This window comes from Rhinolophus hipposideros (assembly GCF_964194185.1).
Source record: "Rhinolophus hipposideros genome assembly, chromosome: 6".
NCBI classification, from domain to species: domain Eukaryota; kingdom Metazoa; phylum Chordata; class Mammalia; order Chiroptera; family Rhinolophidae; genus Rhinolophus; species Rhinolophus hipposideros.
The window spans coordinates 38,098,284-38,113,607 of NC_138052.1; the positions used below are offsets into that span (position 1 = coordinate 38,098,284).

At 35.8% G+C, this 15,324-nt stretch overlaps 1 protein-coding gene across 46 annotated transcripts in view; it reads right to left on the reverse strand.

The window, feature by feature from the left end:
• Positions 1–15,324, reverse strand: part of BAZ2B (bromodomain adjacent to zinc finger domain 2B) — a 242,266-nt gene that overhangs the window by 84,488 nt on the left and 142,454 nt on the right. For 40 of the 46 annotated variants that reach the window (XR_013993561.1, XR_013993562.1, XM_081052281.1 and 37 more), the window contains 5 exons: positions 12,497–12,664; positions 11,359–11,552; positions 4,056–4,256; positions 3,326–3,721; positions 239–845 (listed from right to left, as the gene is read on the reverse strand). Coding sequence is in view for 44 of the 46 variants with exons in the window: in XM_081052281.1 (XP_080908407.1) it covers positions 239–845; positions 3,326–3,721; positions 4,056–4,256; positions 11,359–11,552; positions 12,497–12,664 (1,566 nt within the window). In the remaining 2 variants the exon portion in view is untranslated. The remainder of the gene's footprint in view (positions 1–238; positions 846–3,325; positions 3,722–4,055; positions 4,257–11,358; positions 11,553–12,496; positions 12,665–15,324) is intronic. The other 6 variants (XM_081052287.1, XM_081052272.1, XM_081052264.1 and 3 more) reach the window with 1 other exon arrangement.

Consider the following 15,324-nt stretch of genomic DNA (forward strand, 5'->3'; position numbering starts at 1 on the left):
CTTTAAAGTTATTACTATTTCTTAAACGTTAAATGAATAACGAAGCTGAGAATTTCCCTTTGGGTTTCCAATTTCAGTTACTCCCGTGTTTCCCCAGCTCACTACAGAAACGCACATCGCTGTACCAAACAGTGAATGACAATGATTTTTTTAAGTCTGTGAATTAAGAACCTCTTTCAAATGTGTTGGCTCACATGGCAGTTAGAGAAACACTTCAAATTTTAAAACAGACAATAACCTGATTGGCTGTCATCAGATTCGTCATCTTCATCCTCCTCCTCATCTTCTTCCTCGTCATCTTCCTCTTCATCCTCATTTGACTCTTCAGAATCTTTACTGCTGGGAAGGTCGGAATCTGTTCCTCTAAACTGTTCCACTAATGATTTTGCAGGATGAGCGTGATGCTGGGCTTGCACCGTGTTCACATTATTGCTGGCTGCTTTCTCCTTCCCTTGACTGTGCAATAGGGGAGAGGCTGCGGGCATTCCAGTTGTCTGATTGCCAGGGGTCCTTCTTCCACTTGTACTCAGGTTTACAGGGGAGGAAAAAGGGGTGCTACTCGCAGCAGCAATGTTTTCATTAATCTTACTCTGCATCTTCGTTTTGGTAGTAAGCGCGAGAGGGGCTTCTTGAATGACACTTTGAATAACTCCATTTGGTTGGTGATTACCTAAAAGTGCATTTGTCAAGAATGGATTAGGGTGGTTGTTTTCTAATGTTTGTTTTGGATGTGCTGGTGAACTAGAGGTTCCTTTTGGATTTGACAAAGCTGCAATAACCTTCTTCAGGCTCTTAGATGACTCCTGTTTCTTTAACTGTGCTGGGAATGTCTGTTTATATTGTTCCTGTTGAAACGTAAGTTAAGAAACAAAACAATACACCATGAGAACAAAGATTACTTGTAATTGCCTTCTGTATCTGACAACAGTACGTGTGCTTATACACAGATTTTAAATAATGATATACAGGCGAGATAAAGGCAGTGGAATTGATAACTAGCTGGTTGCTGAACCTCGGCTAAACATAATATATTTTAAATCCAATTAGGCTTTCCCCCTTAAGATGTGTTTCCTGACTGTCCCCACTCTCTTTACTATTGCTCCCATTTTCTGAATAGTCCAAGCCTGAATCTCTGAAATCATCTTTTTTTCTTTTTTCCAAGTCAGCCATATTACTGTTTTTCGGATTCTTTCATTAAAATATTGCTCAAATTGGTATTGCTTATCATCATTTCTTCCAATCCAACTCTCAATGTATGCTATACACCAATGCCAATTTTATCTTAACATAAGTTTAATTTTATTACATTAGCTCTTTGGTCGAAAGTTTTAGTGCCTCCTTTATCATTGCAAACTTTGTAAAAAAAGCCTAAGTACTTATTTAGATTACTTTCCAAGTTGGCACTTACATACCTTTTTAGGCTAACTGGACTATTTGTCATGTCCTGTGCATTTCATACTTTCACCACTTTCATATTTTGCTGTAACTATTTTCTCCGCATGAAATGTTCTTCTCTTACAAATTTTAAGCTGATGAAATCCTGTTCATTCTTCAAAATCCAACCCAAGAAGCTTTCCAAAATCCAACCCAAGAAGTTTGTTCCAGCCAGAAGCACTCACCTTGGTTTAAAACACTTTTGCTCTTGAATTATGTGTTGTTGGTAAATGACTTAACCTCTCTGAGCCTTAGTTTCATTATCTCTCAGAGTTTCGTAAAGACATATAAGATTGTGTGTGGAGAAAGCCTAGCTTAGCTACATTTATTAAGCAAGTGTTTAATAAGTGATTTTCTACTAGGCAGTCATATACAATTCTTTAAATAAGAAACACTTAAGAAACTCTTAACATATTAAGAAACCTTTCATAATACAAATACTTCTTTATGTGACTGTAAATTCATTTATCTGAAAGTGGAATATATATTAATAACAATTAAAATAGCCCCCAAAATGTAATTTTTAACGTGCTTCATTTACTCATGGAGAGTCAATAATGTGATGTTACTACAATACCTCCTGGTGATTGAACAATGAATTACAACTCATCCCATGCATGACATTATGATACCATTGGTCGTTCCATTGAGATCAGTGATTCTCACATCTGGCTGCACAACAGATCACCTGGGAAGTTTTCTGGATATGCAATACCTTAGTCTCAACCCAAGAGATCCTTATTTAATTGTTTTGAGGTGATATTTCTTTTTTTAAATTTCCCATATGATTTTATTGAATACTTAGGCTTGAGAATTACTCACTTGGATCCTCAGAAAAGCCCAGTTTGTTCCAGTTATTTTTCCTTGACCCTATTCTTAAAGTCTTCACAGTAAAATAAGAGTCAGTGGAGTAGAACACTGTCTCTTATTTGAGACACTGTCTCTTATTTGAGACTTTGTTGAGAAAGAAAGCCAGCATATCGCAGTGGTTAAGAAGAAGAACTCTTAGTACCACATTACGTAGGTTTGAATTCTAGCTCCATCACTGACTACCAGTGTGATCTTGGGAGTTATTTAAGCTCTGTGTATCTCAACATGATCATCTGTTAATGGTCATCATAACATTAGTAACACTAATGTGTCAATGCACGCTCAGCACTTAAAACAATGCCTGGCAAATAATAAGTGCTCTACCAGTGTTATCTAAGGTTTACAAAGACTACTGATAATTTTATAACCTAAAAACAGGACAATGTGTTCAAACACACTATTTTTTCTCTACTCTGGGCTGGTTCTAGAATAAAAAAGCAATGATTATTTAATTACTAGAATTCTACTGGACATGTGGATGCAGACTACACAGTAATATAAAATCAATAGCAAGAAAATCAAGATAAAAAAATTCTCTGATGAGTGGTTCTGGTTTTGTGTAAACAAAAGATACTCAAAATAATTTGTATTTCATATAATTCACAAAGAATAGCAAAGGAAAATGAATCTTTGTAAAGGATTTTTACACTTAAAATTGTTAAATTTAAGAGGTAAATAACTCAAGAATTCATTTCTTTATAAAATAATACATTGATATTAGAAAAAAAGGACATTGATTTTTAAACAAAAGTAACTGTCAAGTATGTCCTTTCAAACATATTTCTCCTCTTACTGCTAAATCATTAAACCAGGGGGAAATGACATGACTGTGTTGCCAAAACTATATTAAGCAGATGTACATGTAAATATAAAATCAGAGAAATTTAGTTTTCTGATGTGTATATTTGACAAAGAAAGTATAAAAACAAGAGTAGAATTTAATTTAAACCTACATATTATTGGATTATGTAAAAGCTCTTTTTCTAATAATAAAATCCTTCCAGAAATAATTTTATCTTACCCGTTTGGATCGCAATTCACTGGTCAAATGACTAGCTTCTTCAGAGGTATTTTTATTCCCTGCTTTAAGTACGTCAGGAGAAGGAACTATGAGTTTCATGTAAGTTTCCTTTTTGGCTTGGTTTACCAAAGATAAAGGTTTCACATTGGACACCAATCCCGTAGACTGTATTACACTTGTGTGTTTGTTCACAGATTCCTCCTTTGCCTGAGAGCTTTGGAAAATAAATGGAAGCTGCTGTGACAAAACCTGAGGCTGCTTCTGCTGGGATTGGAATGATGAGTGAGTCTGCAATTCAGACGCAAGAGGTAATGGCTGGTGTATTCTTTTTTCCTGGGCTTTTTCCGTTGTTTTCTGTCCATCTGCGTTTGGGTCTGAAATACCATGTAATAGCACCTGCAAATAAAAGTTAAAAGTCAACTACTTACCATTCATTAAAACAAAGGACATCCAGCAGTAAAACTTGGGGGAAACGGGGACTTGAAATAGTCCCCTGTGAGCCTTACAGAACTATCATTGTCTAATGACTATTGATAGTTCTGTAAGGCTCATAAGACATATACTAAATGTCTCTGTAAAAATGAATCTCTATCTCCTCTTTTTCCTCCTTTTGCAAAAGAACTAAAGGCGATAATTGAATTTAAACTTTATAAACTCCGAGAGTCACGATGAATCAGTTAATGCCTAAATATGAATAATGTGTGGATACTGCCAAGGGAACTCTTTATACCTGGTTGTTACTTTTATGTTGTGCTTCACTCTCGGAATCAGAATCATCATCTTCACTTTCTTCAATACTTTGATCTTCTTCTTCATCTTCTTCTAGGTCATCTGAATCACTGCTACTAATGCCGTCACTGGAGGTGTCTGATGACGTGCCCGAATCACTATCACTGTTGCTAGAACTTTCCACAGCTTTCTTCCTTGGTTTCTGGACAAAGACAAGATTTTCACCACGACTTTAATTTTAGGGGGGAAAAATCAAGTTTCAGTACGAAGCATGCGCTCTTCATTATCAAATGATTATTTTCAATCTCAAAATGTCATTTCAGGAAAAAGGGAAGAGTCACATTATTCAACAAACTGATCAAATTAACTTATCTGACAGGAACTCTCTGATAAAATGCACAAGCTCTGTCATGTACAGAGTATTGGAAACATCAATATTACAAAACATCAATATAACAAAACACAAAGACTAATTTAGAAAATAATAATTCCAATTATGATATGGATCACATACATTGAAGTTCTATATTTATCTTTAGTCTTCTTTCTTTATGCAGGTAGCGAGTCAGCAGCCAAATATTCACATATAACATGCCAAACACACCTTTCTAGGTGAGGGACTACAGTGATGTCTAAGGCAGAGTCCTTGCCTTCAAGAAACTTACATGGTGTTGGTGGTGGTGGTACAGTAGACAGATGATTAATATAAAAGCAAATAATTCCATATAGTAGTAAGTGTTATAGAAAAGATAAGATAGGTAGCAACAGATTTATAAGCTGTTTTCATTAGGGTCAAGGAATTTAACTTTTTGTATTTTACATCAAAAATCTCCATCAAAAAGTATGATGGAGATTTTATTTTTGATGGAGATTTTATTTCTGAAACATTGAAGATTCTATATGACAAAGAAAATACAAAGGCTGGAAGAAGGGGACATTAAGTTGCTTTATGCAAAAAGTTTTGGGTTTAAAAAACAGACCCTAGTAGTGAATAAAAAAAGGAAAAAAAAACATGAGATGATTTATAACTAAATAACTATTAACAATGGAAAAGTTAATACTCTGCCAAAAGGAAGACTGAAAAGGAGAAATACTGAAATGATATACAGCAATAGATTGAGTACAATCCAAAGTTACTTAGGAACATTCAATAGCATTTGCTGACAGATAAAATAAAGAATAAAATATAGAAACGTTAATAAATTACAAAAGCAATGAATTACAAAAGCTATGGTCTTACCGGAAATATGGCCTTTCATGACTATTGGGCTGAGAAATGGAAGATATAATACACCTCCTTCAACAAGAAGCCAAGCTGAAGTTACAGTTACAAACTGGAAATCTATACTCTTTCCTCTGTACCTTCTGAAATTTCATTTACATTAAGTAAAATGCATATGATGAGTGTAGACACTCCTGCGGCTTTATTCTGCTTTCAATGGTACTCTGTGAACTGCTGCAAACAAGCAACTACTAAAGCTTCTTCCAGAGACACAGCTTCAATAAACCTACTAGTAGTTACCATCACACCCTGAGCCATCTTTCTCCCTCACAGTAAAACAGAGATGAGGACCCGAATTGAAATAGTGTGGGAATCACAAGGTGAGAAAGACCAAAGTGGAGATTAAGGGAAATAATAGTAATATTAAGCCTACCAGTTATTTGTTAGGGAAACAGCTCCTTCTTTGCAACCAAAATCAGTGTTGGGGATATAAGCACCAGTAGCAAGACTATGAAAATCATAAGGAATCTAAACTGAAATTACCACTTTTGGTTTCAGTGTGGGCTAAGAAAGGAAATAAATGAAGGCGCTACAGTGATTTAGCAGAGAAAACTAAGCTCCTATTCCAATGCCCAAGTACTCTGTAGGTTTTTTTTTTAAAGATGGCATGAGAAACTGGGCCCACCTCAAGAGTGGGTCTAGAGGTGCAGGTTCCAAAGGTTCATGGTGTGAGATATTCATTTAAAGAACTTGCCACAAGCAGCAGACCCCTGGGTCCTAATCCAAACTGGGCATAGGGATCTGCGTTAACAAGCACTTCATGTGATTCTGAGGTAGGTGGTTTTGCAGAGCATATGCTGACAGTGTACAGAGTTTGTGCTTTATAAGGTAACTAATTTAGACCCCATGAAAGAAAAAATAGATGTGAGTAGACTAATTCAAGTATTAGAAAAAAAAAGAGAAAAACGAGTTTCAACTTCACCAATTTCATCTTCTTAGTCCCTGTGTGTGTGTGTGTGTGTGTGTGTGTGTGTGTGTGTGTGTAGGTAGTTCTTTTACATTCACACATAATTAGGTAGTATGTCTATTTTCTGTCATTTAAACATTTTAAAAATGAGTCTTCTTAGGTTCATCAAAAAATGATCAAAGAGTTTATTAATCCACCCACCCCCATCCAATCTGGGAAAGCCTTTCAGAACCCTCTCCTTGAACTTTCATTTCACTGTATATTTATTTCTTCCAATAACAAAGCAAACACATATTCAAGGCTATTATGTACCAGGCATAGCTGCTCCAGTCTCTAGGGATACAAGCATATGACAAAAGACAGCAGCTCTGCCTAGTGGGAACAGGGTGAAGAGAACCAGCAAACAATATAAATAAGTGTTTTTAGTGATAAGGACCACAACTAAAACAGGATAACTGGATAGACAGTGTATGTTGGGGGTGGGGTGAGGTAAAGATTTATTTAGATGTTTTATCAGGTAAAACCTTTCTGAACTGGAACCTTAATGGAGGACAAGAGCCAGTTACCTAAAGATAGAGGAGAAAAGAGTTTCAAGACACAGGAAACAGCAAAGGAAACAAGTTTGATGTGTTCAAAGAACGGAGAAGTCAGCTGGACCAACTACGGCCCAAGGAACATGGGAGAAAGCCATAGGAAATGAGGCTGCAGGGATCGGCAGGGCCAGAGCCTACAGGGTTTGGGATCCTGGCTGGGGGAAGGATTCTATCCTGAGTGAGACAGGGAAATCATGGAGGGAGTGCTACCACATGATATTTTAAAACCATAAAGAAAAAAATTTATGTTTTAAAAAGACTGTTTTGGCTGCTGTGGTAACAATAATTTGTATGGCAGCAGGAATAGAACTTATTCAACCTTGAATTGTTTTATTTTCTTTTTCCTCAACAGGCTGTATGTTTGTGTATTTTAGTTTGTGACCTTGTTTAATTTAAATTATCTGTATTTATTCTAAATATACATGCAGACTAAATGAGGGAATTGGACTTAATCAGGGATTTTCAATGAGCAGTATGGAGATATGTAACTCTGTCTCTCAGAAAGGATTATCAAAATTAGCCGAAGAACATTTTTCAAACTACACATGAAAAGGGCTGATGAAGCAATTTTTAAAAAGCGTTTAAAATGGAAGATACTGAGTATAAAAGTATAGGATTTTCCTTTTTAGTACCAATGCCCTTCATCTCTGTTTTACTTGAACAACCAACTACTACAAATTCATGCCAGACCATGTATGAGACAAAGGTGGTCTTCTTCTGCGTCCCACATTCTAGTATCCCTCACTTTGACAGCCAATCTCTCTCTATGCTATTTCTATGAGATGTATAAACACTACCACGCTACCTCAGAATCTCTCTTTATATCATTAAAGAGATGCCTCTGTCAGTTTTTACTACCCGCTACCAAAAGTCGTTTTTCTTTTAATAGCACTAATTCTGCTTCAGAATGTAAGTGTAGATACCTTATTAGACCTGAGGACAGGGAAAGTCTCCCTCGATGCCTTGTACAATGTGGAGATACTAGAGAGTTTAGACTTTACTGTGTTGTTGTAGCACTACTTCCAACATGGAGGATGGTGTAAAGCTTAAAAACATGGACATTTAACTTTTAGAAATATAGAAATATATCTGATGATATTACGTCTGAGATTTGTTTCAAAACACTAAGGGAGTAAGGAATGTGTCTGGCACCAGCGCAGACAGGCCCTCAGAGCTCACACTGATGGGAATGCCTTTGAAACAAATCTGAAGGAACAAGAGCAAAGAGAACTTAAAGAGCAGCAGTGGAGAGTGTGACCCTGAAACCTGTGTCCCTGGAAGGAAATGACCAAGACTCTCTCAGCACATTTGCGGAGCGCTCAGTGGGGCGGCTTGAAGAAGAAAGGGAATGTTGATCCTGGGGCCTCAGTACAGTCCTGTTGAGTCTTTGTGATGGGTACGTGAGGCTTGTTGGCTTTACCAGATGAGCTTCCTCAGAACCTCCTGTGTCTTGCCATATTTTTGGAAAACACCAATCTTCTGTTGAGAAGATAACTGCAACATCTAGAGGAAATATTTCTATGAAATACACTGGGCAATAGGGGAAAAAAATCTTTACTTGTTCCGTTGATCCTGGAAAATATATGGATGATGTCTTGAAGACAGACAAGGAAAAATTGATGAAATCGTTCCTTAGGATTAAAAATTACAGCCTGGGAGGCTTGTTGTTCAGATTTGAAGTTCAGATCAATGCTACTTGCAGTCAATGGCTACCCATCTCTTGCGCCTCTTGCTGTGGTGTGTCAGAAGCTTCCCAGACGCCCTGATATTACAGCCGAGATGGTGGGGAGAAAGTGATCTGTGCAGAATCACAAACTTCTGATGCTCTTTCCCCAGAAACGCAGGCCCTGAAAGTGGCTTTTATGAAATGTAGATGAGAAGACACTGCTCTAATTATTATCTTTCTTTACAGAATGTTAGCAGTAGATGCTATGGCTTTGACTCAGAATAGACCAAGGCTTCTCAATCAAGAAGAAATCACACATGGGACCAAATTCACTGATATGGGTGAACTTACTGGAAATTCTGAACATAATGTGTTAGTTCACACAGCTGAAGGTATTGCAACTTACTTGGCTGAACAAATGAAACCTAAACTCATTCAACATAAATGTGGTGTCCTACGTTTAATAAAGATAAAATGTTATAAATTCCCTGGCCTGATGTGGAAGAGGCAATCCAAAGGCTGAGAGTGACCAGATTACTGGTGTGGATTTACCAGGTTGGATCTGCATACCCACTCTACTCCTCATACCGTTTCTACAGCAGATCATGTGTAGTTAGGAGCCAGAAATCACATTAGCAACTTGAACATGGAAATTTTATCATAACAAAGTATTAACTAGTAACAGAAGATGAACTAAGAGGGATAAAAAGACCCCAAAGAACACTGGATTGGCAAATGTATGGAATAGCCACTTCCTGTAGGGCTGAGGTAGAGTACTCAAAGGTAAACTTGGAAGACGGTCTCTCTCCTTCCAAACCCTTATAACTCAAGACTGAGCCCGGATTTTGTTGGAGGGGATATGGCTGTTGCCCACTGGATGGCAGAGAAGCTCACCGAGGTCTCACAGGTCAAGGCTGGCACACAGGAATCACTGCCTGCTGGAATGCCGGAAAAACTTGCTGGGAACCTGCTAGCTGGGGTGACAGTAACATTAGCTAGAAAGCCACCCAGTGGCATTCTAGTGAAACTAATTACAGTAGTCCCCCCCTATCCACGGGGGATATGTTCCTACCCCCAGTGAAAGCCTGAAACCACAGAATACTATTGAACCCTAAATATACTATGTTTTTTCCTACACATACATACCTATGTTAAAGTTTAATTTATAAATTAGCCACCGCAAGAAATTAACAGCAATAACTAATAATGTAGAATAATAAAAATAGGTTGTAACAGAAGTTATGTGAATGTAGTCTCTCTGTCTCTCTCTCCAGTAATTTTTATATTTTTCAATCCAAACCTATTCCTGAATCTGTGCAATCACCCCTTGGTTGCAGTAAACGTCTTGGTGTCGCTCATCAGAGGATCCCCTGCTAAAGTCTTCATATGGGTTCCATGTTTTCTGGTGCAACACATTGCTATCAATTGGAACATGTTTTCTGTTCATGTCTTTTCATCTTAACTAATCACTTCATCATGCACAGTGGCTGAAACTTCTGCAGTTTGAGGTGTGACAGACAGCAAAAGTAGCACAAATTTCCTTTTCCTTTTTTATGGATAAAAGATTCATTTTACTGTAGCTCTTAGCAACCTCAGAATATGATGGCTTTTCTTATTGAGTCAAGAACTTTCACCTTTTCACTTAAAGGAAGTACTTTGCAGCTTCTCTTTGGCATATCCAAATTATCAGCAACACCACTCTTGCACTTTGGGACCATTATCAAGTACAACAAGGGTAACTTGAACACAAGCACTGCGATATCCTAACGGTCGATCTGATAACCAAGATGGCTACCAAGTGACTAACAGGCAGGTAGCGTGTACAGTGTGGAGACGCTGGACACAGGAACGATTCACGTCCTGGGAAGGATGAAGTGGGACAGGGCAAGATTTCATCACGCTACTCAGAAGAGCACACGATTTAAAACTAATGAACTGTTTATTTCTGGAATTTTCCATTTAATATTTTCAGATGACAGTTGACTACAAGCAACTAAAACCGCAGAAAGCAAAACCGTGAGTGGATAAGGGGGAATTACTGTAGCAAGCTGCTCACTGGGATGCCAGTGAATTTCACTGGGTTGTGTGCCTGACTGGGTCATGATCGCAGAAAAGTGGCCAATTGGCAAGGAAACCACCAATGGCAGCCACAGCATAAGAGCAAGAAGAAGAGACCGGAACCAGGAACAGAAACCCCTTCCTTTTCTAGTGTTTCTCCAGGATCCTGTATTGGCAAGGTCTAACATTGTGCCAAGTGGCAAAAAAGAAAAGGCTGAATTTAGAACTGAGAGGCATTAAATTAATAACCTGTACCATTGGGGATACAACAAAATAAAATTGGCCATGAAGTGATAACTATTGAACATGAATAACGGGTACACAGGATTGTTATGCTATTCTGCCTACTTCATATATTTGAAATTTTCCATTAATGTTTTTTTGTTTTTCTTTTCCTAAAGCACGGACTCTGGAGTCAATCTGCCTGACTTCAAATCCTGGCCACTTACTGGCCAGCTATTTTGGGCTCTGTTTCCCCATTTGTAATAACAGTACTAATCTTATTATGGGTGGGGGTAGGATTAAAACAGATATTATGTGCAAAGCAATTAAGCACAGAGTGGTATGTAGTTGATTTCTCAAGTCTTAGCTATTATTACTATTTGTGTTATTTACTGGTGCCGACAGTTTTAATTTTATAAGATCCATAATATTAGTACCACATAATAATAATAAACATCTGCAAATATAGGAGTGGGTAATTCACAAAAAAATTATTTCAAAACTTCAGGTAGTTTGCCCTTTTCGAATGCTTATATGTAGATCTGTTATAAGTTGGTCCTTGAAAGAACAATTTACCTTATCCTTGATTTTGTCAGCTCTAGCATCCAAAGGCTGGTTTTTGTTTTGTTCCTGATTACATTTTCGATTTCCTCCACCTGAGCTTATACTTTTAGTTTGTCCCACGGAACTTGAAGCAGTAGTGGATAGTACAGATGTGTTGATACCAGATACAGATGATGTACTATTTCCATTTATTGACCCATTTACACCTTGAAAACAAAAATAAACATTTTCATACAATAGAATATTATTGAGCAATATAAAAGAATGAAGTACTGACACATGCTACAGTGTAAATCATCTCGAAAACATTATGCTAAGTAAAAGACACTGGACACAAAAGGGACCATATTGAATGATTCCATCTGAGATACTGTAGTCACCATAGGTAAATCCACAGAGACAGAGCGCTACCTAGTGGTTGCCAGGGGCTGGCGGAGGTAAGAATGGGAAGAAACTAGTTAATATATATGGAGTTTCCTGTTGGGGTAAGGAAAATGTTTTGAAATTAGACAAAGGTAGTGGTTGCACAAAACTGTGAATGCATGAAATGCCACTGAATTATTCAACTTAAAATGGTTAATTTTATATTTATGTGAATTTTATTTCAACTTTTAAAAATGTTTAGAAAGATAATTAAATTCAAGTACTCTCCCTTCAGAGCATACTCCCCAAAAGAGTAATTCAAGTGAAAAAAAGATAATAAGCCATCTAAAATGCTATTAGAATTTGTAAATGATATTCTAACAATAGTTATCAATTACAGAAATATTGATGACCATTTGAATTTAATGCTTAATTACAGAATAAATAATATATTATATTGGGTTATATAAAAAGTAATGAGAACATAGGAAAAAGCAGTGGAGTTGGGAGTTAGGAGACCTAGGTTGAAACCCTGACTATTTTACACCAATATGTAACCAGTATTTTCTTGAATAAGTTATTTAACCTTAGTTGCAAAAAAATACTAAATGGTATTTAACCTTGGTTGCAAAATAAGAATACTTCCAATCTCAAAGAGTTATTACGAGGATAAAGCATGACCATGTGAAAGTGTCTAGAGCACAATGCTACATAAATGTTACTCAACTTGAACTCTACTCAAAATAGGTATTGGAAAGGAGGATTTGTAATAAGTTAATATGGGTACCTTTTTCAGGGCCATTTCTATTACTTTTTCCTGAAGTCCTTGAATGGAATGAAGAAGAATCATGATTCTGGGCTGGAGGAGCAAACAGTGGTGGAATTCCCAGTAATTGTGGAAAGAAGGTTGCCCCTGTACGAGTATGAACATCTGTTGTTCGCCACCATTCTGCACCTCAAAACCAAACACCAAACAAACAAGCAAAAATATTTGAATTAACTTTCTAGTGAATCTAACAATGCTTTTTAGATTTTCACTCCTGAAAAAATATTTAAAGTTTCATCTTGGAACAGAATTGCTGAATTACACATAGTTCTGATAATCTTTCTAATTATAGATGGCTAACTAGAAGTCATACACTCATCACTCCACTCATTAAGATAGTATCCAAGGGTTTTCACTAGGCAGCTTCCTTGAGTTCAAGGTCATGAAGAATAAAGGTAGCCTATGGTTTTAAAAACAAAATGGAAAACTTGGAATATTAAAGAATTATTTCACTCTTTGATAACTTGTACCATCACTTTCTAAAATAGGAAAGAAACAAAATATTTAAGACTACACTAATCTATTTTAAAACCTTACAATTTGAGGTTACCATCTACAGCCAAAGATAAGAATTTCCTCAAATTACATGCAATATAAATCTGGCTCTGATTAATCGGGCTGTTGAAATAACAATGCAAAGACTACTGTAATCCAGTATAACTCAAATGCATCTATGGAAGAAAACATTCTATAGTCAAACAAAAACATAAAGACAGCAAAACCAGAAATCCTTTTTTCTTTTCTTTTTCTTGGACTGAGAATGAAAAGTGCTCAAAGAAGATTTCCAAAACAAGTCATAGTAAAATATAGAAGATTTATAAAGTTTCTCCCTTTGGAATTAATGAGAAAAGCTGAATTTTGATTATATGTCCTCTCATAAATTATAACAATGATTGTTTTATCAATGAAAAATGACGAAATGGTAGAAAATCATCAAAAGCAATTTAGATATTCAAACAGCGGCTCTCAGTTAAAACTTTTAGAAAAGGAGAGATGCCAAATTTTATAGAATACATTTTTCAAGAAAGGGTGAAAATTAAGAAAAGATTTGAAATAATCCAAAAGAAAGTCTTGTATTGCCCCATCTAAAATCTCAAAAACAATCTTTCCAGCTGGCTAACCTGCTATATTACCAAATTAGTTATTACCTTTGAGGCTAATCTTTCAAGAGACATGCTGTATTTTTTTCATTGATTGTAACAATCATAAGGAAATTAGAGGGAAATAAAACCTGATAATATAGCATGGAAAAAAAATCGATATTGTCAGTATACTGCTTTATATGATTTTTAAGCTTTCCGAGGAATATCACTCTCCGTTAAAAATGGGATGTAAAATAATGTTCATCTTCACTATCTAATGGCAAAATCTGTTTTTTTTTTTAAAAAAACGTTCATGGTAGCTGCCATTCTGAAAGGTCTGAAGAACAGTATACGCAGAAAACTGCAAAAGCTGTTCTTTTGCATGGCAGGAAGGCACTGCTAGTGAAATGACACCAAAGTGCTTGAATGATGGGAACTCAACCAAGAATAACTATACAAAAGCATTAATCATTTATCCACTGTTTAGATGAAAGAGTGTATTTAGATAGGAAGGAAAACTGCGTATTTGGGGCTTGTATCAGCACAGTTGGAATCTATTGTTATTTATAGGCTTGAAAACGAGGTGCCATACAGCTGACAAAAAGGGACTGAGGTTTTCCAAAGATGTTTATATTATTCAATACAGAGTTCATAATTAAAGCATTACAGTTGAATGTATACACTTTGTAAACAACCAACAAATTGGTAAGGTGATCAAAGTGTAGTAACATTAAAATATTTTAGACACAAACTCAGAAACAACATGAACTTGTACTTCTCATAAATAAGTACATTGTCCATGGTAAATAAGGACACAGTGGAGACTAGAAAAAAACAATTGGAAACTGTGTAATTAATAAGCTGACATCACAAGTGAAAAAACAAGTAAATGACATCAATTGAATAAAAAGATTAAAATGGTAGGGCTATGAGTACAAACTCTACAAATGTCTAACATTTCACAGGAAATAATATAATTTTTGTTAAAGGAGAGCTTATTTATCTTCTAAATTGAAGAAAATAAAAAAAAAAACGTACTCACTCATAAACTAGCTAGTTTAGATCGTGATATATACAAAACAAAGATGCCATAAACCAGCACGTGAATTTCTAAATGTATTCAAAGGAGGTTAACAGCACAGAAGCAAAATTAATCATACTTAGCTGAAAGATCCTATATTTAAGAGGCTATACTGAATCTCAATTTGAACCTAGAAGATAGAGCAGAATTTGAAAATCTAGAATTTGAATCTCAATTTGAACCTAGAAGATAGAGCAGAATTTGAAAATCTACAATTTGAATCTCAATTTGAACCTAGAAGATAGAGCAGAATTTGAAAATCTTTCCTACTTGATTGAGCCAGGCACTTCACAAAATTCATGGTAATGTAACATAAAAAATTAAGAACTAAAAATTATATGTATTTTAAAAGAAATTACCATGAAACACTATTTCAATATGAAATAAAAATAATCTTATTATACTAATATACATTAAATAATTTTGCATCTGCCGATTTAATCGTCTGAAATGCAAAGTAATTTAGAAGTGTATGAAATTAAAAAATAAATTCTTCCTTATTTAAAATTCCTAGAAATTTCTTCCTTGTGTGTCTTTATTCATTCATTCATTCATTCATTCATTCATTTATTTATTTGATGATTTCAAAACTCTGGCATGTTGGTTACCCTTTTAACCCAAGTCAA